The 25,446-nt window shown below is 38.0% G+C and overlaps 1 protein-coding gene across 28 annotated transcripts in view; it reads right to left on the bottom strand.

Moving 5' to 3' along the window:
• Positions 1-1,764: 1,764 nt before the first annotated feature.
• TRIP12 (thyroid hormone receptor interactor 12) overlaps positions 1,765-25,446 on the bottom strand; it is a 137,903-nt gene continuing 114,221 nt past the window's right edge. For 18 of the 28 annotated variants that reach the window (XM_074314508.1, XM_074314570.1, XM_074314554.1 and 15 more), the window contains 16 exons: positions 24,562-24,734; positions 24,107-24,180; positions 23,826-24,025; positions 23,100-23,227; positions 21,615-21,766; positions 20,802-20,944; positions 19,609-19,765; positions 18,190-18,288; positions 12,172-12,286; positions 11,721-11,875; positions 10,634-10,798; positions 7,934-8,098; positions 6,248-6,361; positions 4,464-4,558; positions 3,854-3,957; positions 1,765-3,113 (listed from right to left, as the gene is read on the bottom strand). In XM_074314508.1, coding sequence (XP_074170609.1) covers positions 2,917-3,113; positions 3,854-3,957; positions 4,464-4,558; positions 6,248-6,361; positions 7,934-8,098; positions 10,634-10,798; positions 11,721-11,875; positions 12,172-12,286; positions 18,190-18,288; positions 19,609-19,765; positions 20,802-20,944; positions 21,615-21,766; positions 23,100-23,227; positions 23,826-24,025; positions 24,107-24,180; positions 24,562-24,734 — 2,236 coding nt within the window. In that variant the 3' untranslated portion in view covers positions 1,765-2,916. The remainder of the gene's footprint in view (positions 3,114-3,853; positions 3,958-4,463; positions 4,559-6,247; positions 6,362-7,933; positions 8,099-10,633; positions 10,799-11,720; positions 11,876-12,171; positions 12,287-18,189; positions 18,289-19,608; positions 19,766-20,801; positions 20,945-21,614; positions 21,767-23,099; positions 23,228-23,825; positions 24,026-24,106; positions 24,181-24,561; positions 24,735-25,446) is intronic. The other 10 variants (XM_074314592.1, XM_074314562.1, XM_074314586.1 and 7 more) reach the window with 1 other exon arrangement.

The raw sequence follows: 25,446 nt of genomic DNA on the forward strand, positions 1-25,446 counted from the left end.
TTGCTGTGGAAAATTAACACTTGGATCTAATTTCTTGGATATAGAGGCTGGGGCTTTGTCCCTCGGCCTACAGGATGCCCTCGGCAAGTACAGGAAGTGACCGGTCAGTTGGCAGCTGCACTACTTCTTTCCATGTTATGTACTAAACTCGAGAGGACAGCCAAATGCAGGCAAGAGGGCTTGGGCACCATCTTCTTTATAGACGCTACGGTGCAAGTTTCTGTCATTATGAACACAGTGAACCAGAGCGGGAGCACAGAGAGAGAAATCTGTATCCTTATGAGTAGCTGTGTCAAAAGGTTTCCGCTGGATTTGGCTAAGGCATTCAGAACTCTCTCCATGTCTGTTCCCGTAAGATTACCTAAAGCTTACAATTCGCTTTTCTTTGGGGGGTGGGGGAATAGGAGGGCCAGGGTTGGGAGGAGGGGATTACATATAACTGCCTCTCCCTTCCTTCTAAAAATGAAATCATTAAAAATATGTTCTCATATACAAAGCAGATCAAATCAGTAAACTGTCTAAATGACACCACCACACACACACTGGGTGTTGGCTGCCACTAACATCTGACTGACTCCAGCTCAGCAAAATTAAAGGACAACAAAATTTCAAGTCACTACCCAACTGTCTATGTGTGTAAAGCATAATTAGAAATCGGTGCTTGTTGACAGGATTACTAAGCAAATAAATTTAAGGCATAACTGGAAGAAAAGCAAATGAAGTTAATCCTTTTTCCCTACGATAAAATATTAAGGCCTCTGCTAAGAGAGATTGCTTTAATATGGGAAGAGTCTTCCTGCCCTCACTAACCAAGGGTCCCGCGTACTGAGGAAGGGAGTAGGCTAAAGACTGAAAGCGTTTAAACAGGTAACTACTGACTCTGAAACACCTAAGCTCGAGTTGGATTCAAAACCATCAAATGTGCTCGTTAGACGCTGAGTTAATGAGGCCAAATCTGCCAGGGCCCCAACATGGATAAAATGTCAAATACAGATATTTTAATATGAAACATTACTTTGTTTATACACGTCTAAATTTTAACAATAGAACCCTGTTTTTAAAAAAATGAGGAACAAAATGCTACGTTCACGCAAAAATCTTTGTGCTTAGTTTGTAAAAAGGTATCAGAACAGTTTAAAACAAATCAGTTCATTCTTTTACACTAATTCCACTTGATGAAACTACTCAGCTCCTGTGCTGTTATAACTGCAGACACAACTCACTTGTCACAGCCTCTGCAGAGACCAGGGAAACACAGCCCGAGCCCCTACAGCCCTGTCACTCTTGCTAGGGTCGCTGCCACATGGCGAAGGGCGTCCTCTGTGGGGAGGCTGCACATAAGGCCATTTACGTGTGAAATGACAAAGTAATCTAAGTAAAACAAACCACTATGTTGCTCTCCAGTGGTGAGATGGGGCACAAAGAGACTTCTACAGCAATTGAATAAGACTTTGGAACAGTCAAACAAAGAAATTGATTTCTCAAAGTTCAATATAAAAACAATTAGCTCATCTCTCATTTTCGAAAGAATTATGGAAATTCTCTCCAATTTACGCAACAGGCTTAATTTTGAACCTTAGGAAGAAAGGCGTCTCCTCCCATTTTCTCTCCACATTGTATGTTCTTCAAGTTGCTATTATAAATTCTTTGAGGAGTGAAATCAGCCATGACGCAGAATCATGGAGACGGAATGATTTACTTGCATTGAAATACATCTACACAACTGAAAGTTATGCATACAGCACAGAACTATAAACAAAAAGGTGAAGCAAACATTATTTATTTTCAGGTAAAAACATTAACCTGATGGATTATTGCAGATTTGAGAAATCAGCACATGAAACAACGGGACAGAAAGGGGCATTGCTTACAGGTACTTTCATCTGTGTGGAGACAGGCTGTGCTGCGCGGAGGGGGAGGGTAGAAGAAAGACTGTAACAAAAACTGAAAACAAGAACATGGGAGAAAAAAAAAACTTTTTTTGCTCTCGCTCTAAGAGGGAATGAAAACTGCTAATGTTGTTTAAAACTTGGCATCAATTCAAAATGGTCTGGCCACGTGGCCAGCCCCGGCTGCAGATGTTGCGACCCACACTAGACAATGAATGAATGCGCCCTCCTTGCCTTGTCTCTGCTTCAGGGCTGCTCTTGCTGGGAACATCAAGTAAACAGTCCTAGTGTGTCACTGGGAAAAGCCAGTAATACCCTACAACTATGTTAAAACTAAGCTCTAAGAAAAGTCTACCTAGTTACAAAGGCTGAATTATATTGACAATATATGTCAACTCACTGACTTTTAAATTATGTCTTAATTTGAGAGAGAACATGGAACAACAAAAGCCCATGGCTAATGTAACAACTGTGTCATATACAAAAAAAAAAGAATAAACTGTGTGAACTGCACAAACAATACATGAATGGGGAGAGAAAATTAGAGGGAAGTGAAAAGCACAGAGAGCTAACCTACTAAACTGGATTTGTCAAGTACGCGTGAGCTTTAATTTCTGTACTTATGTACAAGAGTTGTCTTTGGAGGAAACAAAACTGCAGACTTAGCTAGATGGATACACACAGCCCAGAATTAAACTGCACAGCGACATTTATTGTTTTAGCCTGGAAAAACATCCCTTTTTTTTAAATTTCACACAGCAAAGCAAGTTAAAAACTTCACTCATCAAATAAATGATAATTTAAACAAGAACTTGCTAAAGAAACCTCATCACAACAACATTTTAGGGCCTGATCACTTTAAGTCCATGGGCCATTAATGAATATCAACCAAGTGTCTCTTTTATAATCTGCAAGCCGTTTTTCCTACAAGGTGTAACATGTTTCCTTGCCTCAGGTGATACATTTAGAAAAGAACTCATGATTCTTTTTTTGCTGTAACAGGCAGACACTGCATTTCTTGGTGTGATCAGGAAAGATGGAACGACTGCTGCCCTTCTCTTGCTGCTATCAACAGTTTTTCCCGCATTATATCAATGTTTGAATAGTCCGGCAACTTCAGATAGTTCACACAAGTCATTACGGAGGGCAGAAAGTCATCCGGGTTTTCTGTTGACTCAAATGTCTTCCGGACAATTGTCAAAGGTGGATTCAAACTCCGGAAGCCTGATTTAGAGGGAAGAAAGAGACCGAGGAACTCAGTAAGTCGACAGGATGCACAGCAGCCAGCTCAGAGAACATTTTCTCAACCGTGAGAAGAGCCAGCCTGGAATCACAAGTGTCCCCTTTTCTATGCTGCCACCATCAGAAAACATGATACTGTTCTGCTGTATAGTATTACCACACACGCAAAGTATGTTTTCTTCCTTGGCAATTAGATCTACACATTCAATAGACATTTAGTGCATGGAACCTGGTATCTGCTTTATTTACCATAAAAAGTCATTGTATAACATGAAGGAAGGCACACAGTTCCTTATGCCTTTTGACTTTTAGAACAGAGTACCAAGTCATTGCTAATATGAGTATATCAGGACTCATTTCTGAAAAATCAGACTTCAGAATGCCTTCTCAGCGAAGAGCTTATAATGTGCAAATGTCTGAGAATTTGGATTTTCCCTAGAAAAGCAGCATTACATGTGTGCTAGTAATCCTACCTCAATGTGTTTAAGACAATTCCTGTGAATTTCCCTGCCAGTGAGATCTCTTAACAAAACAAATCGAAAACTTCAAAACATTATGGGATTGGAATAACTAAGAGGCATTATATGAAATAAAGAATATCCTGCTACTGGCACTGAAGTTTCACACACACTATACTACACACACACACACACACACACACACACACACACACCCACCCACCCACAGTTAGGACAGATGCCAAGCACTAACAGTGTACCCACCTCCAACAGGCAATCTTGGGCTACCTGTCACAAACTGCAGAAATAACCTCTGCTGCTCATTATCAAAACTACTGAGAATCTCAAACAAAAACTTCACAGCCCGACTGCAACAGAAATAAATACACCAAGATTATTTCATCACATTAAAATACTTTTGAGCCATACCATATCATCGACTCTCACGATTTAGCAAGACATTGTTAAATTTAAGTGTGATTCCATATGAATTCCATTACAATGTACTCTGAAATCATACTTGTTTTTGTTACAGCTAGGATTCAGACGGAATGATTACTGCTGGAATAAGTAAGACTTGTCCGGGATTGTACCGATGTCTCCATTTTACAATATACAAAAACGGGTAACGGGATCACCCCTGTATTCCCTCCCTTTTTCCCCTCCCCTGCCCATTTTCACAGAAATACTTGAAAAAGAACCCTTTGGATTCTAAAGTATCAGTCTTGAGAGAAACTAGGCCAAAAAATCAGAGAGCCTCCTTTAACAGACTTAAAAATGACCCCCGCCCTTTATTGCTGTTTATAATATATACTTACAGGCACTACCAAATTCTCGACTACAAACTGAAAACCTGGCAGATCCCAGCACTCACCTGTCGTGAGTGTAACCGTGATCTGGCCTGCAGCATTCCATCAGTGTCTTTGCGTCCCAAGTGTCTGCCTTACTGCCACACAAGAGCTGGTCCAGCTGTGTATTTAAAGAGGGGTAACCAATTACTAAATGGCTGTATAACTGAGTGAAAGTGCATACATGTTCTGTTTTGTAGTACCCAATATAAAGGTCTACATATAGCAAATAAGAGTTATCATTTTCGTATCAAAAACTTGCGCTTGGGACCTCTTTATACAATGTGCTCTTCTAACACATTTATAGATTTAATCTCCTCTTCAGTTGCACACTAATAGGCACTCTGCCCATTTGCAGAGACTGAGTTCTAGAGATGCCTTTAATGTCAAACAAAACACGTGAGACAAACCCTGATTTAAGTTTTCCTAGAGCTTTTCATTTCTTTAGACTCCTTAACTTGATAACCTACCTCTAACCAGCGAGATTTTATAAATCCTGGCTTTTAGAAACAAAAGGGCACACAATAAGGGAAGCCAAGAGATAGAATACTGAGCTGGAGAGAGAAGTGGGAAAAGAAAGCTGAACTGAGACATAACAACTGAGTAGGTTTTCACTCTGTAAAGAGGAGCATTTATGCCATATGGTTGAGGTTGTATCAGGACCAACGAGCCATTACAGAATGAATATTAGGAAGCAAAAAATGCTCTTGTGTCCTTGGAAATATCAAACATCAGTTTCAAATTTAACCATCTTTCCTCTGGTTAACCGCCCATTTGCAGAAGGACTATAAACTTTTGAGAAAATCCAATTCAGGGCATATATCTACTCTATGTGTCACTCACTGCCAGGTACTTTACGTATCCTGCTCAGTAAGACAGAGATTACCCCAATTTTAGAGATGAGGTAGATAGATATAGTCATCTGGCTAATTAGTGGGGACCTGGATTCAATTCGAGCACCAACACTGCTGCTTTCAATTCTAGATGACATTTAGTGCCTAAAAATGCCAGGTATGCCACACACATCAGTAAGCAGCAAATCAAAGGGGACATAAAAATAATTGAGATTAAAATACTAAGTTATTAAAAGATTTCCAGATTTAGCCAGTAATGAATGTGTATTCTAAAGCTAGTATTCAAATATTAAACAAAAAGGTTTCCAAACGGGAGAAACTAACACCTTCTAGACTCTTTCTATGACATCTCACTACCAGTAAGTATATGTAGTTTCTTCAGACTGCTAGAAAACACTGTGCACGTAAACTTTTTTTCCTTTTCACAAGTCTTCTGTGAATTTGTCAATTCCAGTTCCTGAAAACTTCAAGGACTAACTTTAATCTTGAAACAAAGTCTCATATAATCCAAGAAATCAAGTCCCAAAGCAAAATGGTTCAACCTCCTCAGTCAGTTTCGTTACTGGGCCGGCCTGTGGCTCTTCCCTCCAGCCACAGGAGGACAGAAACAAAGTCGTGTTCTCCATCGGGCAGCATCCTCGGCGTCCAGCTGACTATGATGCTACGCTTAATCACACATGACCTTCACTCCCTAATATTTAATATTTATTATATTTAATATAATTCATCTTATTTATACAACATAAAATATATTACATTTATATTATATTTAATGTTTAATATTCTTTCTCGCTCTGGAAATAATCTTATCTTTCCCAAACATCCACCCCTTGCTCCCAAACGCCCATTTTTTGTTTGCAACAATGAGTCTTTGACTAACGAGCACAGAGACACCCCACTAAGGTAATATGGGTATAGGCTAGAAGTGACCATTCTTTTAGACATAAGCTACTCACTTCTTCTGGGTAGAAGTACTGAAGATGACTGAGTGGGAAGACGGATTCAAATCCATCTCTGAATGAATCAAATTGCCTGGAAACGCCTTCATTTAGTGCCCAGAATATAACCAGCTGCAAAAAGAAAAGTCTTTTATAAACTGAGACAAGATTCAAGTCTTGGCAAAATACAGTGAAACATCCTTCATGATTAACTTAAAAAACAAGAACAAAAACATGTTACTAAGTTTTTAAGATAGCTCCCAGAAAACTACCTAAGTAAAGGATCAATCAGATCAACGTCTAATTTGGGACCTGGCCAATAAGAAAATGTAAAAACTGCCATGTGCATTTATATTTAGTGTGTTTTCAAATTTTCATTTACATCAAATTCCTATGGTATAGAGTTATATATTCCTTTGCCAGATGAGAAGCAGATGAGAATTTCCCAAAGGGATAAAATGTCATTGAGAATTAATGTTTCAAGGTACACAATTAATTACCAACTCTTCGGTGTTTTTAATTTTTAAGGTCAAATTTTTAGCTCTAAATTCTGCTAAGTTCTTAGAACCCAACCACTCTGCAGTGTCTCCACCTAGAAAACGGCAAACTGGAAACGCAGTCACGTGAGGCTGAAGGGTAAGAGAGGCATCTGTTACTGGTCCATCATTATCTCGTCATCATGACTCTGACTAACCGAATGGGTGTAGAAATAGAGGACATACTCAGATAAAAATTTTTAAAAAGTGTTTCTGACAGAAAACTCAAAGCATTATTGTAAATTATTTTCAGAGAACCTTAATCTGGAGATTAACTCATCATTTACCCAGGAAACTGAACGATTAGCCTTCTCAAAGTTAGGAGAAGAAATAGGTAGTAGTGGAAAACAGTCCTACTGGGTATTAAAGGGATTACTCATGAATCACAGAAACGTTAGGTGGATGAGTAGTATCTGAGGTCCTCCTCTCTTCTCTCTCAAACTGATGAAGAAAACAAGAGTTGAAATTTTTCAGCAGTTCTATCTAAAATTCCACAGCAAGTCAGTGAAAAAGTGAGGTATAGGTGGAGGAGGTATTTTATCTTGAACCCAATGCTCTTTCCACTCAATGTCAGGAATAAACCAAAAGAAACTTTTAAAAAAAATAGTAATAAAGCTCTACATTGAGTAATTTGTACTCAATATAAAATCGTTTTTCCTTAATTTAGCAAATATAGTCAAGGAGCGTGAATTAATCATTTGAAAAGCCTCACCAAACCCATAAACATGGTGCTGGCGCGCACACATGCATATGTGTGTGCGTGAGACAGAATGCTGTCAAGTTAACCGGCTTGATAGAAACACAGAAATGCAACTTAGTGAGAACACAAGTGATGGCTCTTTTTCACTGATTTCTTCTTAAACTGTGATGAAATGTGATGTTATTAGATAATATTCAAGCTTGTGGATAGCAAATTCAAGATTATATGTCAAGTATTGGGAACTACCTGACATGTTCTCTCAAGAGCAAACAGAAGGTAAGGCCTGAAAAGGTGAAGTTCAGGCAGTGATCCCAGGGATCAAGTGTCAAACCCATTGGTGTGGGCGGCTGGCGGACACGGCCTATGCTTACCTGACAGGCCCTTCCCTCTCCCTCCAAGCAGTTCCCACAGGCACAGCCCTGCCTCACCCCAGACGGCCTTCCTCCCAGAGAATGCTGCATTACATACTCTCAGATACTCCTCGAGATTGTGGATAGTGACTGGTATATCTTTTCCTCCTTTCTTCAGTTCGATGTTGGGAAACCCTGGCAGAGTAAAATCCAATCCTAGATCTTCAACTGAACAGCCATTCATAGTCAGGGTTTCTAATGCATATCGTAGACTCTCTTTGGTCTAAACGAAAGGGAAGGGGGGTGTCAAGCACAATAATTCATTCTATTATGTTTTTGTTTATAAGACATATGCTAACACATTTTACAGGCTCCTTTAGCTTTTAGCCTATTTCTTTATTCTCTTTCAGTTATAGTCTACACATGAACAAGTCACTGAGATCACAAAGGAAATCATCTTAAGCCCTTCAGAATCTAACTACCTTTATATGGGACACAAGATCTCGAGTGTTCCTCCATAATGAGTTGTTTGCTGTTCAATTTGATCATACTCAAACCAGATTTCACAGAAAGGCCATGGTTCTTTGCATAATGGTCAATTAAGAGCGTGTGCTCTAGAGTCAGACACACTTTTCATAAATTCTAGGCTAATTTAATGAATCTAATGCATGTATAAAGCAATTACTGAGTAATACAACAGTTTAGAAACTGTAAATACAAATAATACACATAATGCACTACGTAGTAACAGCATTTAACTTTTTATCTCTGCAAAAGTCAAGTCTATAGAATATTCTCCAGATTCTTCATTCAATCATTTCAGGGCTGGAATAACAAATACGTATATCATACAGTAACACTACGGTGAAAACAGGTTACAACAAAATTCTAAGAAAAGTCAACTCATAGTCTAACAAACTAGAAAAGGCCAGGAAATGCTAATTATTAAATTAGTCCTTTTTTTTTTTTTTGAAGAAACTAAAAGCTGCTTAGGATTCCAGGTAATTCAAAATACAGAGGAGGTGGCAGCATTATTTAAGATTAAGGAAAAATATAGTTGTTGAAAATGATGTCCACTTTTCCTTCTCTGTAAAAACCCACGTTTATGTTTGTTTCAGGTACATCATTTATGGCACCAAAAGAAGGCTTTTCATTTTACATTTGAAGTATTCTTCAGCAGAAAGATGAAAAACTAAAAATTTTAAAAGCTGTCCATTTGAATGTCCTCCCACTGGAAAGCTATCAAAATTATCCCCACCCCACCCCCTTGTAACAGACCAAGGCAATCACTGCTATGCTAATAGGAAGTCTCTTCTCCCATAACTACTTAAGAAATATCTTCTTTGTAAAGATTTTCATTACAAAATGGTATCACTGATAGGAATCTAGAATACACAGTATGTCCTTGCACTGTTTAAAAGGAATTCACTGTTTCTCTGAAACTTACCTATTAAATCAAAAGCTAAGCTTCAGCCCATTTCCCATCTATCTTTCAAAACCTTGAACTAGCTAACAGAATGTCAGTCAGTACAACTTGCTCCATCTGTGTACTTTATAAAATGATGGGGTGAACTGTTTTGGAATACCACCACTCCTCATGCTCTGGCTGAAAGTTGGTTAATACAGTAAGTTGGTTTCTGTGCTTTTTATACTTTTAAAATGACAGCATCAGGAATAATCTAGACTAGAAGAAGAGAATCAGGGCAGCATGCTGCATTGGAGACAAGGATCCAGAACAGAACTTGCAGAACATGTACGACTACAAGCTCAGGACTAAGCAGCCTAGGATGGAATTCCAGCTGCCCCACACTGTAGGTATGTGCCCTTGGGCAGCAGGTTACTCAACCATTTGCCCTTGGTTTCTCAAGTATGTAACAGGGATAGCAGGTAAATACCTAAGCCTCACCAGCTTTGTTGTGGATTAAATGAATTAACATATGCAAGGCACTGGGAACAGTACTAAGATTTTACTTTCTTTCCTCACCCCCCTCAGCCCTGCCCACACACACTTTTTTTGGCCATTATTTACCTAAAAGATGATCCTGAATAAGACTGTAGTAGTTTAACATTTATGAAGTTGCTAATTGTAAACTGGTTCTCAAACTCCTAATACAATTATCGTATGGAAAAGATGGAGTTGGCCCTTTAAATACCATTTCCTTAATAAACTTTTTTCCAAAAATCACCAATTAATATGGGGGATAAGATTAATTCCCTTACAAATCATCTTCTTCCATGACAAAAAGGCATTCTAAAACCCCCACCTGTCTGCTGTATGCTCTTCATCTTATCAAGAGATGTGACAGTTTCTCTCGCTACAGAATCTCACTCTCTATTCTTATTTTACATAATTTAAGAAACGGAAGCTGATTTAACATTGGTCCATGTGACCTGCCCAAATGTAAGCTATTTGAGTCTGTTACTTTTTTAATACAACTTTGTCTTCTCCAAATGTCAGATACAGAGACACTATTAATCTCAGACTGAGTCAAATGACTTTCGAATCTATTGTTAATATATGTACCTGCCCTGATACACAACACCCATATAAAATTGAACAAACAAGACCCCTTGGTTCAGTTAGGAGTGTATTTTATTTGCTAATCAAGCTGTTTACTACTCATCACCTGCTGTTATTGTAGGTCATCTTACCCACTGTGAAATCATGTTTCAGTTATAATTTTAAAAAATTAAACTCTTCTAAAATAATATTTTAATATAAAATAACTATGTCAAATACAAACTACTTAACAAAGACCTCATCCTTCTACAATAAGAAACTGATCCACTTAACCGTTTCCTCATCTTATAAACCTACCTGGGATTTATCTTGTTCAAGTCTTTTCTTCTGTCTGACAATGTCTTCTAGGTGATACACTGATCTGGCTACAACGGGGTCAATGTCAAACAAATCATGCGATGTCAGTGAAGTTTCTTGCCGCAGCATCCATTTATAAAAGGGTAAGCCAAGGGGAAGGTCCACCTGCAAGGGAATATGCAAAATATTTTAACAGTCACTCTCAGCTTCTAGAATTGCCTCCATTCTATAACTGACATTTTAAGAGGTCATTTTAAAAGGTCAGTAATCCCAAGGGGAAAAATATATTTAGGAACTATTTCACTCATATGAAATTGCACCATTTAAATTCAATCTGGGGCCCTGATTTGTGAACATTTTGGAATAGTTAAGAATCCTATTTAAACAATGACCTTATAAAGGAATTTTTCAATGATGGACATATATTCTCTATATAGGGCCCCACTATCAAGAGATGTTGAGAGGAATCTTACTCTATTTGGGGCCAAGTAAACTTAATTCCACTGTAGTCCTGTATTATTGCGTATTTGGAAGCAAGAGAAGTTAAAAGAACCAAAATTAAAATTTAAAAAATTGAATTTCTAAAATAACAGCTCATTCTTCAGTTACAGTGAACTTGTAAGCTTGTGAATTTGACATCAGATGAAAATGTCTTCCACATCTGACAAAATAGCTCAGAAAATGTGAGAAGAGGAAATGAAGTCCAGAAATATTCAAACTTCTGTGAATACTGATTTCTGTGGTAATTTCAACTCCAGCATTACTGGCAATTGACTGCAGTTTACTCAAGCTTTGCTACTGAATTAAAAAAATCTCATGTCACACACTCTAGAAATACATAATTAAAACCACCCTTCATGTCGCCTGACTCTGAACTCTTGCTACTAAAGAAACAGGCCACACAGACTGGCGCTTGGGCCTCACCCTGAACTACTGAATCAGAACTGGCTTGTGCAACAAAACCCCAAGTAATTCATATGCACATTAACGCCTGTGAAGCACTGTTTTAAAATTCAGCATTAAGGGATGCGGTACTTTCATAGAACACAGGTACAAAAAAATTACAGAACAACCATCTTAAACTTACCAATCGGAAATCCATGATAGCCTTGGCCATTAATTTTCCTAAGAAGCGAAACTTCATCTTAACCTTTGCGATATGAGCTGGCTTAGCTGTCCTACCAAAAGGAAGCGCAAACAGGCCCTGGAGGTTTTGAATATACTTGGTCCCTTCTTGGTTTCCTGTGAAATGAGCAAGTCACCAAACTTTAGATGCTCTTTCCCAAAACAAGACAAAACCCGGTAACACTAAGAACATTTAAGAAATTCAGTATTCTCGAAATCAGGTAGGTCATGGAATGAAGTCTTCTAGAGCTGGAAGGGTCTCCCTTATTTGTTAAGGAGAAAACAAAGGCTGAAAGAAACTAAGGTCAGAGGGCATAGCACGGTCCCCTGGTAGAAGTTAAACATTTAATGAATTGCAAGGGCCCTCTACCTGATCTGAGGAACACAAACTGACTGACTCACAGATTCATTACCTTTTGGATTGCTAAGAGTTACTTCTTCACCTCTCCAGAGACCCAAGTCAGCTCTCTGCAGTTCCTGAGATACAAGTGCATAAAACTCCAGTGTAGGCCCAAGACCTGTACCAACCTACAGAAGAACAAAAGTAGAACAATTTCAAACTTGAGAATTTGCACTGCTTTTTTAAACCTGCCACCCTCTTGGCAATGTGGATGCTAACAGCCACTGTTTATTAGGACGCAGTAGAGATTATTTCCCAAACTGTCCGGATTGTATTCATCCAGCCTCGGTCACCTGGTACAAGAACCACAACTCTTCCTTATTTCCTACTCCCACGGCCCCAACATTTTCACAGTACACTGATTAAAGTACTATTCTAACTGTGTATCTTACCCTCAGGGACGCAGATGGCACTGCCTGCACATGGATCTCTCTCCCATTCTTGTTTTGATGTTCGGTGAACTGCTGCCCTGAAACCAGCTCAAATGTCACCTCCTCAGGAGACGCCTCATCGGCCCAGTTTCTCTGCTCATTTTCTTTGGCCTTACATTTCCGCTACTTAAGTAGTCATCACATGACACTGTCACCATCTCATGATCTGTGTGCATCTCTCACCTGAAGGTAACTTTTATTTCACCTCTGTGTCCGCTATAGTGCACGGGCACACACCAGCCATTTAGCAGAGGTTTGTCAGATAAAGCACAGGCAGTGGAAGGTCTGACCACATACTAGCAGCCACCTGTCCACGTTAGCCTCAGGGAGGACGTCAGTGCTTCTCCAGCCCCATGGAGCACTGGAATCTCTTGAGACCTTACCCATATGCAGATGATGGGGGTGGACATGTCCTGAAGATTCTGATTTGGTGGGTCTGCTTTACAGCCTGAGCATTGGGATTTTGAAACAAGGTCCAAAGGTAACTGTACAGCCTTGAATGAAAAGCCCTGCTCCACGAGAAACATGATCCTGGGGTAGTGTTCACAGCCTAGTTCTTCCTTCGTGTTCTATCAAGGTTCTACCAGCTCAGACCACACATTAGGTATGCAGCTAATGACAAGGTAATACCACCGTTTACAGGCTAAATCTAACCATAGTTTTGTCAAGAAGCTATATGAAAGCTATATTAAATAATAGGCATTCGTTTACCATTATAGTTACTTAAAAAAAGTATCCACACTAGTTTAAAGATCCGATGTAGTCCACCAAAGGTTTAACTCGCACTTTCCCAACAGTGATGTGCTGGGACTTGGTGACGCTTTCTGGATCCACCTCTATCCCATTGTTAGTAAATGGCATCAACATTCAGCCCTGCTCCAACCCAAACCTGGGAGCCGTCCATGGCTCTTCTCGTTCTCACCCCCCACATTCCAACCCATCACTACACACTGTAAGCCCCACCTTCAAAACATAGTCTAAACCAGTTACCAGCATCATCTCTTATCTCGCATTCTCGGCATCTCACACCTACTCTCCCAGCGCCAAAAGGGAGCCTTACAAAACCTAAGTTCATCTCATTCCTCTGCACGTGCACCTGCGAGGTTTCCCATCTCAGTCCAGCAGAAGTCAGGGTCCCAGCACCGCCTGCTCTGATCCCTCCCATCCAACTCTTACTTCAAGCCAGGAATCTGCCAACAGACAGCAACGACTCACCTCTGCTCAAATGTCACCTGAGACCACTCTATTCCCTCCCCGTCATGATCCACCTTCTGATTTTACTTTATGTTTATCTTATGGCCTAACACACATATGTGCATGAGTGTGTATGTATTAGCCTCCCAGAACTAAAAGAAAAGCTCTATGACGATGGAGACTTTTTGTATATTTTGTTCTTCCCTGAATCCTGGGCACTGGAGGAGAGGAAAGAGGGGAAGGAGGAGAGAAGCGAAGAGAGAAAAGAATAAAACTGCAGTAACATCTGGTATCCACCAGAGGGTGCTTCAAAGCCAGTTAGTTCTTTCTTCCTGTAGCGTCTTTATCCTAGGCTAAGTAGCAATGACAGATCAGATCAGTCAACTTCTTTCATCCTTTCTAAAGGTAAAACAAGACTTAAAATATTGAATGACACAGTATCACTGTAAACACTTTCATCACAGCAAGTCTCTGTGAGGGTGGAAGGACCAGGTCACTCACACATGCTCATGCCATTCATTGACCCCTATCTTGGGCCCAGCCAGCAGCCCTGTAGATCAACTTGATCTTTTCAGGGATCTTCGTTCTACTCAACCAGTTCATTAAAAAGGTGGGTACTTTGGCTTTGCTTCATTTGTTTTTAAAGGAAGAAAAAGCATAAAACTCTAAAACAAAAATAGAGTAAAACAAAAAATCTGACACTTGTCTTATTTAAAACTTTCAAAGTCTTTTTTCTTTCAAAACTTATATACTTACTATGTGACAACATTCTGTTTTACTCATTTGATCATTCTAACAATATGAGGTAGCTTTCTTTATCATGCCCTTTATTGAGGTATCGAGTTTACATGTAACTTACCCAACTTGATACAGCTAGTAACTGGCTCCAGTGCACACTCCTAACCTTCCACCTTCCCTGAAGGCTGGGCATTGGTAGCCCCAATCCCTGGGGCTTGGCTTGGGTGACTTTCTAAGCCCAGAGGCTGGTTTAGTTTTTCCCTGGCTTATCAACCATCCCTATTCAACACGAAGCCCATTTTTATCAGACATTTTGTTTACGATGCCTCTTTAGTTGTTAGAGAGTCTTCCTAACGCCGCCAGCTGCTTTGTATGGTTGAATCTGACTTACAACCTGAGGCTTTATGCATACACACAGCTAGCACTCCTCCCAACCCATCCTCCCAATGATGTCGGCTCTTGGAATCTTTTTCAGAGTCAATAGGTTAAGACTCATCATGTAAGATGCAACATCAACAGAGTCATGAGGAATGAGAAAAGATATTCCTGGCAAAAGAAAAATATGCTGGAATAAGAAAGTAGAAAACTTGTTTAAATAAACTAAGCAGACCAAAGATCTTGCAGATTTATGAGTAAGAAATTTGGGCGTGTAAACATGTAAGAACTGTGTCCTCTGAGCAACAGACATGATCAGGGTGGATCTTCAAAAGAAGATCCAAATTTCTTATCCCAGCAGTCAAGCTCCCCGTTCCGCCTTCTCCCCTCCCTCCCGCCCCTTCCAGAGCAGGCAGCCCTCCTACCACTCAGCAGCAAGCCCAATTCTTCGCTCAAGCCTCATCCTTGGATCCCTTACCTCTCCCCGCGTCCATTAAGATCATACATGAGGGCTTCCCTCTCCTCACAGCCTTCCCCACACACTATTGGGATAGTGCCACTTGTCTGAAAGTCTCATTCACTTGGTACCTATACCCATTTGCCACACCTGTTTGTGCCTCTGTCCTGTGTCTCCACAACACTGTAATCCTTTGAATGCAGCAATTCTGCCATAACAATGGGTCCCTAGCAGGCTGTATACTTCCCAGTACAAAACTACTTAAAATTTTAATTTTGATGACAGTACTTTTAAGTTAACTTTCAAAGTCTTAATGAGAAGAAGACAATGAGTGAAAAATCAAAGTCATGATTAAAATTATTTGGATAACTACACACTGTATTCGCTAGATTAAACTGCTAAATCTATATGGTACTTACCATGAGCCAGGCACTATTTAATTCTTCACAATATGAAACCCAATCACAACCCCTGAGGTCATACTGTAAGCCACGTTATAGACTAGAAATCGAGGGGCAGAGTTGTTGGCTATTATACATAAATAATCTGTATGGTCACATTCACGCTATAAGGCAAAGTAAGTAGTTGTGATGAAGACTAATGGCCCACAACGCCTGAAATATTTACTACCTGGCCCTTTACAGAAAAGTTTCCAAAGCCCTGGGTCTACAATAATCCTAAATAGTGTATAAAAAGGTTATGAGACCAATAAATTTTATCAAAGTCACAAAAAACAATGTTAATATCTAAACATCAACTGTATTTCTACAAAATAATATCAATTGGAAACTAAAATGAAAGAAGAGGACTGTTTTCAACACCATCAAAAAACATTAACTATTTAGGGAGAAATTTAAGAAAATATGTGCACAAAAGACCTCTAGACTTAAGTTGTAAAGCATACTGACAGGAATTAAAGAAGACGTAAAGAAGTGAGAGGCTGCACTGTGTTCATGGATTAGAAGACTTAATAGTGTAAATGTCAATTCTCTCTCAAATTGAGCAAGATTCAACATAATCCCTATCAATATCCTGTAGAATTCTGTAGCATCAGGGCAAGCTGATTCTAAAATTACACGGAATTACAAGGGGTTGAAAATAACCAAAACAATTCTGAAAAAGAAAAACAAAGTTGGAGGACTCAAGCTACCTGATTTAAAGACTAAATATAAAGCCACAGTAATCAAGAGAGTATAGATTAATAAAAAAGAAAAGAAAATCCAGAAACAGACCCAAACATTCATAATCAAATGATTTTCAACAAAAGTACCACAGTAATTCAACAGGGGAAAGTATGGTCATTTCAAACAAATGGTGCTGGAAAAAATGATTAGCCTGTGTTTAGAAAAAGAGAAAAAGAAGCTTAACCCTTATTTTCTATCATAGATTAAAAAAATAACTCAAAGCAGATCACAAGCCTAAATATAAAAAAACTCTAAAACTCCTAAAAAACACGCAAGAAAAAAAATATTTGAAACCATGGACTAGGGAAAAATTTCTTGGGATCCAGAAAGCACAAACCAGAAAAGAAAAAAGAAAAAAATGATAAACTGGATTTCATCAAAAGTAAACTTCTGTTCTATCAAAGACATTTCATAAAGAAATAAAACTATAAACCACAGTTTGGAAGAAAATATCTGCAAAACACTTATCTCAAAAAGGATTTGTATCCAGAACATATAAAGAACTCAACAACTCAATGATAAAATAAAAACCCAATGAAAAAGTGGGCAGAATTCTTAGACGGTTCTCCAAAGATATATGAATGACTAATAATAAAGAATGAAAAGATAAATCAGTATCATTAATCATCAGAGAAATGCAAATTAAAACCATGGTAAGATATCACGATAAATCCACTAGAATAACTAAAAAAGACTGACAATACCAAGTGTTAGTTTGGTGAGCACATGAAGCAACTGAAATTCACATGTTACATTACTGGCAGAAAGGAAAATGGGACAGCTACTTTGGAAAAGTTTGGTGTTTTCTTTTAAAGTTAAAACATTTACTAACTAAATGACTTAGCAATTCAACCTTGAAGTAGTTACCCAAGAGAAAAAAATACACATCTACACAGAGACATGTACATAAATGTTCACAGCAGCATTATGCCTAAGAGTCAAAAACCGGAAACAACTCAACGTGCATCAATTGGTAAACATATTATGGTATATCCACATAATGATAATTACTATTAGTAATAAAAGGAAACAAATTGATACATGCAACAACATGGATGAATCTCAAAAGCATTGTACTGAGAAGAGTAACACAAAAGGTTACATGCTGTATGATCTATTTATTATCATATCCTAAAAAAGACAAACCTATAGGGACAGAAAACTGATCAGTGGTTGCTAAGGACTGGGGGTGGAAGAAGAACCACTGCAAGGTGGTTGAAGAGAATGTTTTACGGTGATGGGATTTTTTTATCTTGATGTGGTAGTGGTTACAGACAATGTACATCTGTCAACATCTCCAAAGTGTGCATTTATTCTGAATAAGCTGTATCTCAGAAAACCTGGTTTTTAAGAAAAAGCAGTTCATTTTGAAGGTTGTATTTAAAACATCCATTTACTTTATCAACCTAAAGATTACACAAACATTTGTTCTTATGCCAGGGGAAAAAATACTGTCTTTTATCAAACAATTTAACCTCAAAAAATGGAGAATTTAAAACAAATTATTCAACAGAAAAACAGACCAAATCTCAAGTTTTTAGATAAATTTTCCAATATCTTTTAGAATTTCATTGGACGAAGAAAAAATTCTAATGACATTCTTATCAAGAGTACAAATCATGCTAAAACTGTCAACAGACTCATAGGCTCACCTCATTTTCATACTGGATTTCTAACATGGCCCGTGAGCTGCCCAGATCCTGCATCACAGACTCAGCTTGTTTTAGCAGCTCCTCTCTGTTCACAGTTCGCTACAAAAGAAAGTACAAATGTGAGGACGCTAAACTCACATGACACTTTAATAAACAGGTGGCATTTCTCGAAGTGCAAAAAAAATCAATTCGATTGTTAACAAATTATTTCTTTTAAAAAAGCATACCTCAAAAAAGGTTAAGTAGTAGCTGCATCACTACAAACATCGACAGCATCCTGGCGTACATGAAGAAAAGCTAGAAGTGTGATTATTGTCTTAGCCCAAGGCAAGTTCAGAAAATTCAAGTTGGAGAAGAAAGGATCTGTGTAACTTTGACAAACATCAATGCAATTCAGGGCTGCAGCTTCATGGAATCTCCCTGGGTACATTTATAGTTAGATGGTGAAGAAACAAGAGTGGAGGTGACAGGTGAGCTGGAAACCTACTGGCTCTGATATGCAGAAATCCCACAAGCATGACTGCAAACATCTGCTAATGAGCTTCATGGGAATGAGGAAGGTTTTGGTAGATTTCCAAATTCTACCAACACCATTGGTTAATGGAATCCTAATGATACAAATAAAGATAGGAAGAGTGAAGTGTTTTTTGTTTTGTTTTTTTAAGTATAATCTTTTTTGTTTTGCTTTTCATTCTTCTACTCCTTTTTTATGCCATTTCTAATGGCCCTTATGAGACTTTTGGAGATAAAGCTTTTCAGAGACAGAGTCGAGTAAGAATCCCCAGCAAGAACGAGACAGAAGAACAGAAGTCCTGGGTACAAGGCAGTGTGGTGTCAGAAGTGTAGGACTGGGTCTCAGACTGAAAAGGCTCAGAGCTGTGTGTTTCACAGCTATGAATGTGGAGCCAAGATTAGAAGCACAGGCAGATGAAGTCGGCAGCATAGGGGCTAAGCTAACTGGTCTAGAGACATGAAATACATCAAGGATTCTGTTTCAGTCTAATTGGAGTAATTTGCTAAGGGAATGAATTGGATCTGATTAATTCTACCTACTGCATAAGGGATCAATTGTAAAAGGGAGGCGATAGCTTGAGTTCCTAATTTAGAAATGAAGCCTGGGAAGAAAAGATTCTTTCTTGGCACAAGAGTTATGACAACTAAAAGAATTGTAGAAATGATTTCAGAAACTGGGAAAAAGAACTCTAACTGGAGAATGAAGAAGAATCACAGATGGCCCAGTTCCAAGAGACTGGTAGGAAAATATGACTAATGCAGATGTAATAAAGATAAGCAAAGAGATGAATGTGACTAAGGCCTATAAACCAAGAGGCATAATTAGATGCACCACATTTCTAGTTTTCCCATTATTTTGAAAAGCTCAGTTTGATTTATCTTTAAATATTTTTGGGAGAAACTTACTTTTTTTCTATCCAATCTAGGTGCAACTCTGCTATCTTGAGAATCAGACTGGTTGATTTCTGGGTTGGTATCAAGTAATCTTTGCATTGCTCGGTCCCGATCAAATGCAGTTACATAAAAAAGCATTTGCCGGGTATCAAAAGGGAAGAAAAATGGGCTGTAAAAAGATGCGATATAAATTTATTATCTGAATTAGAATCAGAAATCATAAAAAAACCCTATATTAGAAACAACTTTTGATATGATACAGAATAATACTTATAAAAATAACCAATAAAAATGGTCTAGGTAAACTAATTTTGAAGAATCTCCATAATTCTTGTATGAAATTTGCAGGTGATCGAGTAATAACGCATTAAGTAGCCTTTCACTGTGAAATCAAATTCAACCATTAAAATTCTACATTTGAAATCAAGTCTATCCAAGATCATGTTTAATCTACCCAAAGACCTTTAGAAAGTGTAACATGACTAGTGACGATTAAATTTTAAAACATGATCCCCACTTTATGAGGCTGCTAAGCCACCCTCATTCCACATGGCTTTACTAGGTCATGATTTTCCTCTTAGCTTCAGCATTTCAAAGTCACTCAAAGCTGCAAAAGGCAGCTGATTTTCAAAGAACAAACCTGCAATAGTAACACAGGCCGTGCTGCCTCCTAATGTATGATTTTGGTAGTTCTTGACACAGAGCTACCAAGAGCACTTCCTGTGATGATCTGAATGTTCAACATGTTTCTTTTTCATACAGGTAGCCATGTGAGGATGTGGCTAGTGTGACTAAAAAAGTCAATTACTAATTTTATTTAAATTATCTTAGATGTAAACAGCCATGAGTGGCTAGTGGCTACTGCATTGATCAGTGCAGTTCTACATCTAAGAATGTCGGTATAGACCCAAAAGGGCTCAGAGACTCAACCAACTCCACCTTTGGAGTCCAATTGTATCCTGGCAGAGGAGCTGCACTTCCTCGAACGTCCCTGTGTCCCTTCCCATTTCATATATACAGACACATACTCTCAAGCAGATCTAGTGGATGCTAAAGCTATACTATGAAGCAAGCTATGACCAAATACCATAATACTACTGAAAACATTTAAATAGATTCACTAAAGTCTAGGTTTTTGCCGCAAAATGTATTAAGACCAACACAATAATTGTTACAGGCCACCGTTACAAAAGTGACAGTCTTACCAGGTTTTTCCTAGTTCAGTAAGCCACGTTGGGATGTTTCCTGTCATGATCACTAAAGGGTCTTGAAGCTGCCTATTTGCTTTTGCTGTCAACTTACTGTTATTAAATTCACTAGTTGGAATAACCTCCTTGCACATTGCATTCTGTAAAATGTTAAAAAAAAGAACAGTCTACATGTAGTAAAATAGTAGGATTATATTCACTATCTCTTTCTTTACCCCAAATATGCATGCAGAATGCCTAGGTTTCACTGGCAGGCTTCCAATATGCAATACATAACTTCTCACTGCAGTGTCCCAACCCAAATGACAATTTCTACAATGCGTATCTGAAGCACCCCAACCCCCACATGCCAATGGTACTGGCTCAGCCACTGATGTGGCAGCTGTTTTATTCTTCATTTTTCCCTGCGTCATGTAATACCAAAGACCACATTTAACTTGCACCCAGCTTTTTATTTAATGTACACCTTACCTTAGATAAATGAACTTTAGGTTAATATACCTAAAGAATTTTTACTACGATAAAATCATGTTCAATTTCATGTTGTAGCTTAATTTAATACATTTACAGCTAGAGAATATTTTGTAAGTCTGCTAAAAGAATGAATCAAAAACCGCAGGCCAGGAAAAAAGAGTGGGGGAGAAGTTCCCACTGATGAGAACATTGTACTTCACTGGGCCAGGATCCCTGCATTTAGCTGAATCACTGTTTCTGTTTCTAGTACAACAGAAAATTCATAAATCACTAGACAGAAACTATGTAATGAATAACATATCATGGAAAACTTCAAAAACAGGCAATTTTACTCACATCATACAAGTAATACCAGTATCGACTGATGGCATGTAAAACTCTTAAAAGAAGAATCACATCTAACGACGGGTCTTCAAAAGTTATATTTTCCGGTGGTGTGGGTATGAGGTAAACTTCTAAAGGATTTGATACTGATGGGCACACTCCATCTAGAGGGCAAAAGATCAAAGTTAAAAACGCTAAGCCAATGGAGCCACTGTCTGTCATCTTACCATGCTTACACCAGTAACCATAACTTGTCATGATTTAATGCTTGGTATCTTATTAGTAGGGTTATTGACAGCTTGAACATTTTTTTCTTTTTTATCTCATATATAAATCATGCATGCCTATGAAAATTACTTTCCCTCTCATACCCAAATAAATATTGTAAAGGAGAAAAACTGCCTAGTTTCTGGTATACCAGAAACAATAGCAAACAATAAAATGGCCAAAGAGGAGTAAAAACAAAACGTATATTTAAGTTCACTGTTACAGAAATTTCCTGTATTTTTTAGATATAGCTTAAAACAACAGCCATATAAAATAGACCAATATTCCCAAATTGTAAATCTGATAAAAAGAGACTTGGTTATTTATTCAAAAGCTTAGGATAAGATAGATTTTGATAGTTTCCAAATAGGATTTATGATTCCTTTGTTCTTATATTTCACTAATAGCATTAAAATAACAACAAAAAAGTGAGAGATTGAAAGTGTTGCCATTTACTTTTACTGAGCAAAGGAATTAAAAATTACAACACTATCACTGCATAAAAGGGCAATTTTTAACACCAATAATATAACATCTCAAAATAAAGACCCTTTGGAAAAGAACTCAGCTTTATGAAAATAATGGCTACAATGCCCTTATTTCTGTGGACCAGGAAAAATGTCATCAACTGACACCAGTGTTTAGAAATCAGTGTGAGGGCATGTCCCCAAAGAATGACAATGCAGATTAACACGAAGGCCATCATATATGTAAAAACAAGAGGAAGGAAACCAGCAAAACTGACCGGAAAAAAATACTAAAAAAGAAGTCACCTAGGAGATGCAACTACCTTCTGTAGTCATTACTATATTACCTGGAAAAACTTTTTATTCTTTCTGTAATTATTAGATTTTACTACTCTAATGAACAGCAATAAAAATTGAGGGGCAACCTGCCAATGACCAGGCTCTTCTTCAGTGAATCTGTTCTATTAATGAATTTGTTTTAGCCTTAATGAAAACATGAGCTCTTCATGAAAAGAATGTAAGAGTTTTTCCCCATTTTCTTTCCAACTTAATTTTGCAGATACTTAATATTTCATTTTTAGACATGCAAGTCAAGGGTTTGATTGTATCACTCAAATGTTTGTAGTATTCCACTTTTTTCTAAACTATATTCAAAGATTGTATTAACACTACTAGATACAAATAAACCATGGCTTTAAGACCATAAAGACAGAAAGACTACTGCCCCATGGCAACCCATGTTCCCCTTCACATATCGACGTACCGTGCCATAACTCATCATGCTTTTTTGCATTTCTAGGAGAAGTTTTTGTTGGAGCTGTTTGGGCTCTTCCTCTTTTACCACCAACACAATCTTTATTACTTTCTTCATCCTCTCTCACGGGTTTGTACCTAAAGTGACAGGGATGTAGATAAACCAAAAACAGATTTTAAAACTGTAAATTATCCTACGAGGCCAAAGAGCAAACCACAGACACCAAAGTTACCAGAAAACTCTCTGAGATCTAGCCTCTCTCCACAGTTATGGATTCAGAGAATCACCAATCGCACTGCTTCCTAGCAGAGACCACCATCCTAGCAGGGACCATTGGAGAAACTCAAGCGGTAGTTCTGAGAAGAATGGCTCTCTTTAAATGTTAAGCAGCAAGCATTCACAAACAATGCAGGAAGCTGCATCCAAATGTATCTACGGGTGCAGAGATGCCAAACTTCCCATTACCTAAAGGAACATCTTCTTATGAAGACATTTTTGTCTTATTTAAAGACCTGAAATGAATCTAGAAAAGTAGATATAATTACGGCCCACAAACATGTTTTCTAGTAGTCTTAACGAGGAAGCTAAATACATACATGCATGCGCACACACACAAGATAAAATATTTGAGAAGGGCTGTTAATAATAAAATATAGGATTTAGGGTCCCCTCTCCTTATGCAATATGATTTCCAAAACACATGAACAGTGTCGAAGTTGGTGAAAAACCACTTACCATATTGTATGAGTCTTTGTCCAAATACCAGCTCTTCCTAGGGGGTTGCTCTCATCATCCGTGGATTCCCTTTCATCTTCAGCCTGTACACTGAACTGCCGGACTGCCTGATACACAGTCATATTATACGGGAGCAAATGTTCTCCAATGTAAAACTGTAGCCTGTGTCTTACATTTCCTGAATTTAAGAACTGAGCAGCCTGAATAAAGCAAAACAAAATCCATGTCAGCTATAGGCTCTGCACATTACACAAGACAATATGGTGGGAATAGTACCTTACCAGAGACTCGTCTATTTCCTCATCGGAGCCATCATCATCGCTGTCTTCATCATCTTCTCTCACTCTCCCATACCCTAGGGACCCAAGAAGGCTGTTCAACTCCAGCAATTTTACATGCCAAAGAAATGCCTGTATATACTGTTAAACTAACAGTCTAAGAAAAATGTGTATGTTACACTTTGATCTATGAAGCAGAAATACCTAAAAAAAAAAACTATCAAATACAAAATATCATTTCTACCATATTACAACAAGAAAAATTAACTCATCACCCAAGTAAGCAGTCAACCCCTACTAAGTTAAACATACCACATATAAAATAAATGACAGGAACACAAGTTCCTGATGCTATTTTAACAGAGGGATAGCAATAAATGGGAATCATTTATATATCCCTTACTGTATTTCATCCCAAATGTACATATAAACACACAACATACACATACGAAGAGTACCTCTAACTACAAGGTATCGCTCGATAGCTTGTACCAAAGCCAGGGGGTCAATCTTGACAGGTCCACCCTTCCACTGCTTCACATTTGCACAGTCTGGATGTCTTTGTAACTGGCATTTTAACTGATGTGTGTTGAAAAATTTTAAAGCCTGTGATCCTCTGTTAAGAGAAAAGCTCAAGATAATTTGTGAAAAAAAGTTATTCTACTATTTTCAAAATCAACAAACATTAATTCAAATAAAAGCAAGATAATACCAACTGTGCATTTTCTTAAGGCACAAAGTAAACACTTACTTACCAGTTACGAGCAATTCAAGTAATTTAGTAAAACTCATTATAAAATAAAAGAGGGTATGTATGCATGCATATGAAAACATTAAATCAACATTTGATCTCTGTCATGAACCATGTGAGCAGAAATACCTTATCACAGAGATTTAATTACTTCTCTGGAATAAAAATTCTTCAGCAATTTGAGCATGCTCATGTCTGCAATGTTTTGCTGTTGCCTACTGAATTCTATTTATTTATAAACAAAACAAAAAAACGTTTTTGCTTTCAATGATTTCAGCTATAAAATTACTTTAAAAACTAATCTTTATACTTTGCCGTATTATATAAAAACATTTTTTATTGAAGTATAGCTGGTACACAATATTATATTCGTTTCAGGTAGACCAATTTTGCTATATTCTTTTGAATGAAGCAGTTTAATAGCTACACCAGTCTAAACGTAGTAAAGATATTTAACTGCTCATGTCAGGAAAGGGCTGGCTTTCCTGACAAGGAAGATACAGACTAGCTTAAAATGTGGTTATCTATAAGGCAAATGGTGTATGAGAAAGAATGCTTCATTATAATGATATATACATATCAATATATGTAA

Source organism: Rhinolophus sinicus, linkage group LG01, assembly GCF_036562045.2.
Source record: "Rhinolophus sinicus isolate RSC01 linkage group LG01, ASM3656204v1, whole genome shotgun sequence".
NCBI lineage: Eukaryota > Metazoa > Chordata > Mammalia > Chiroptera > Rhinolophidae > Rhinolophus > Rhinolophus sinicus.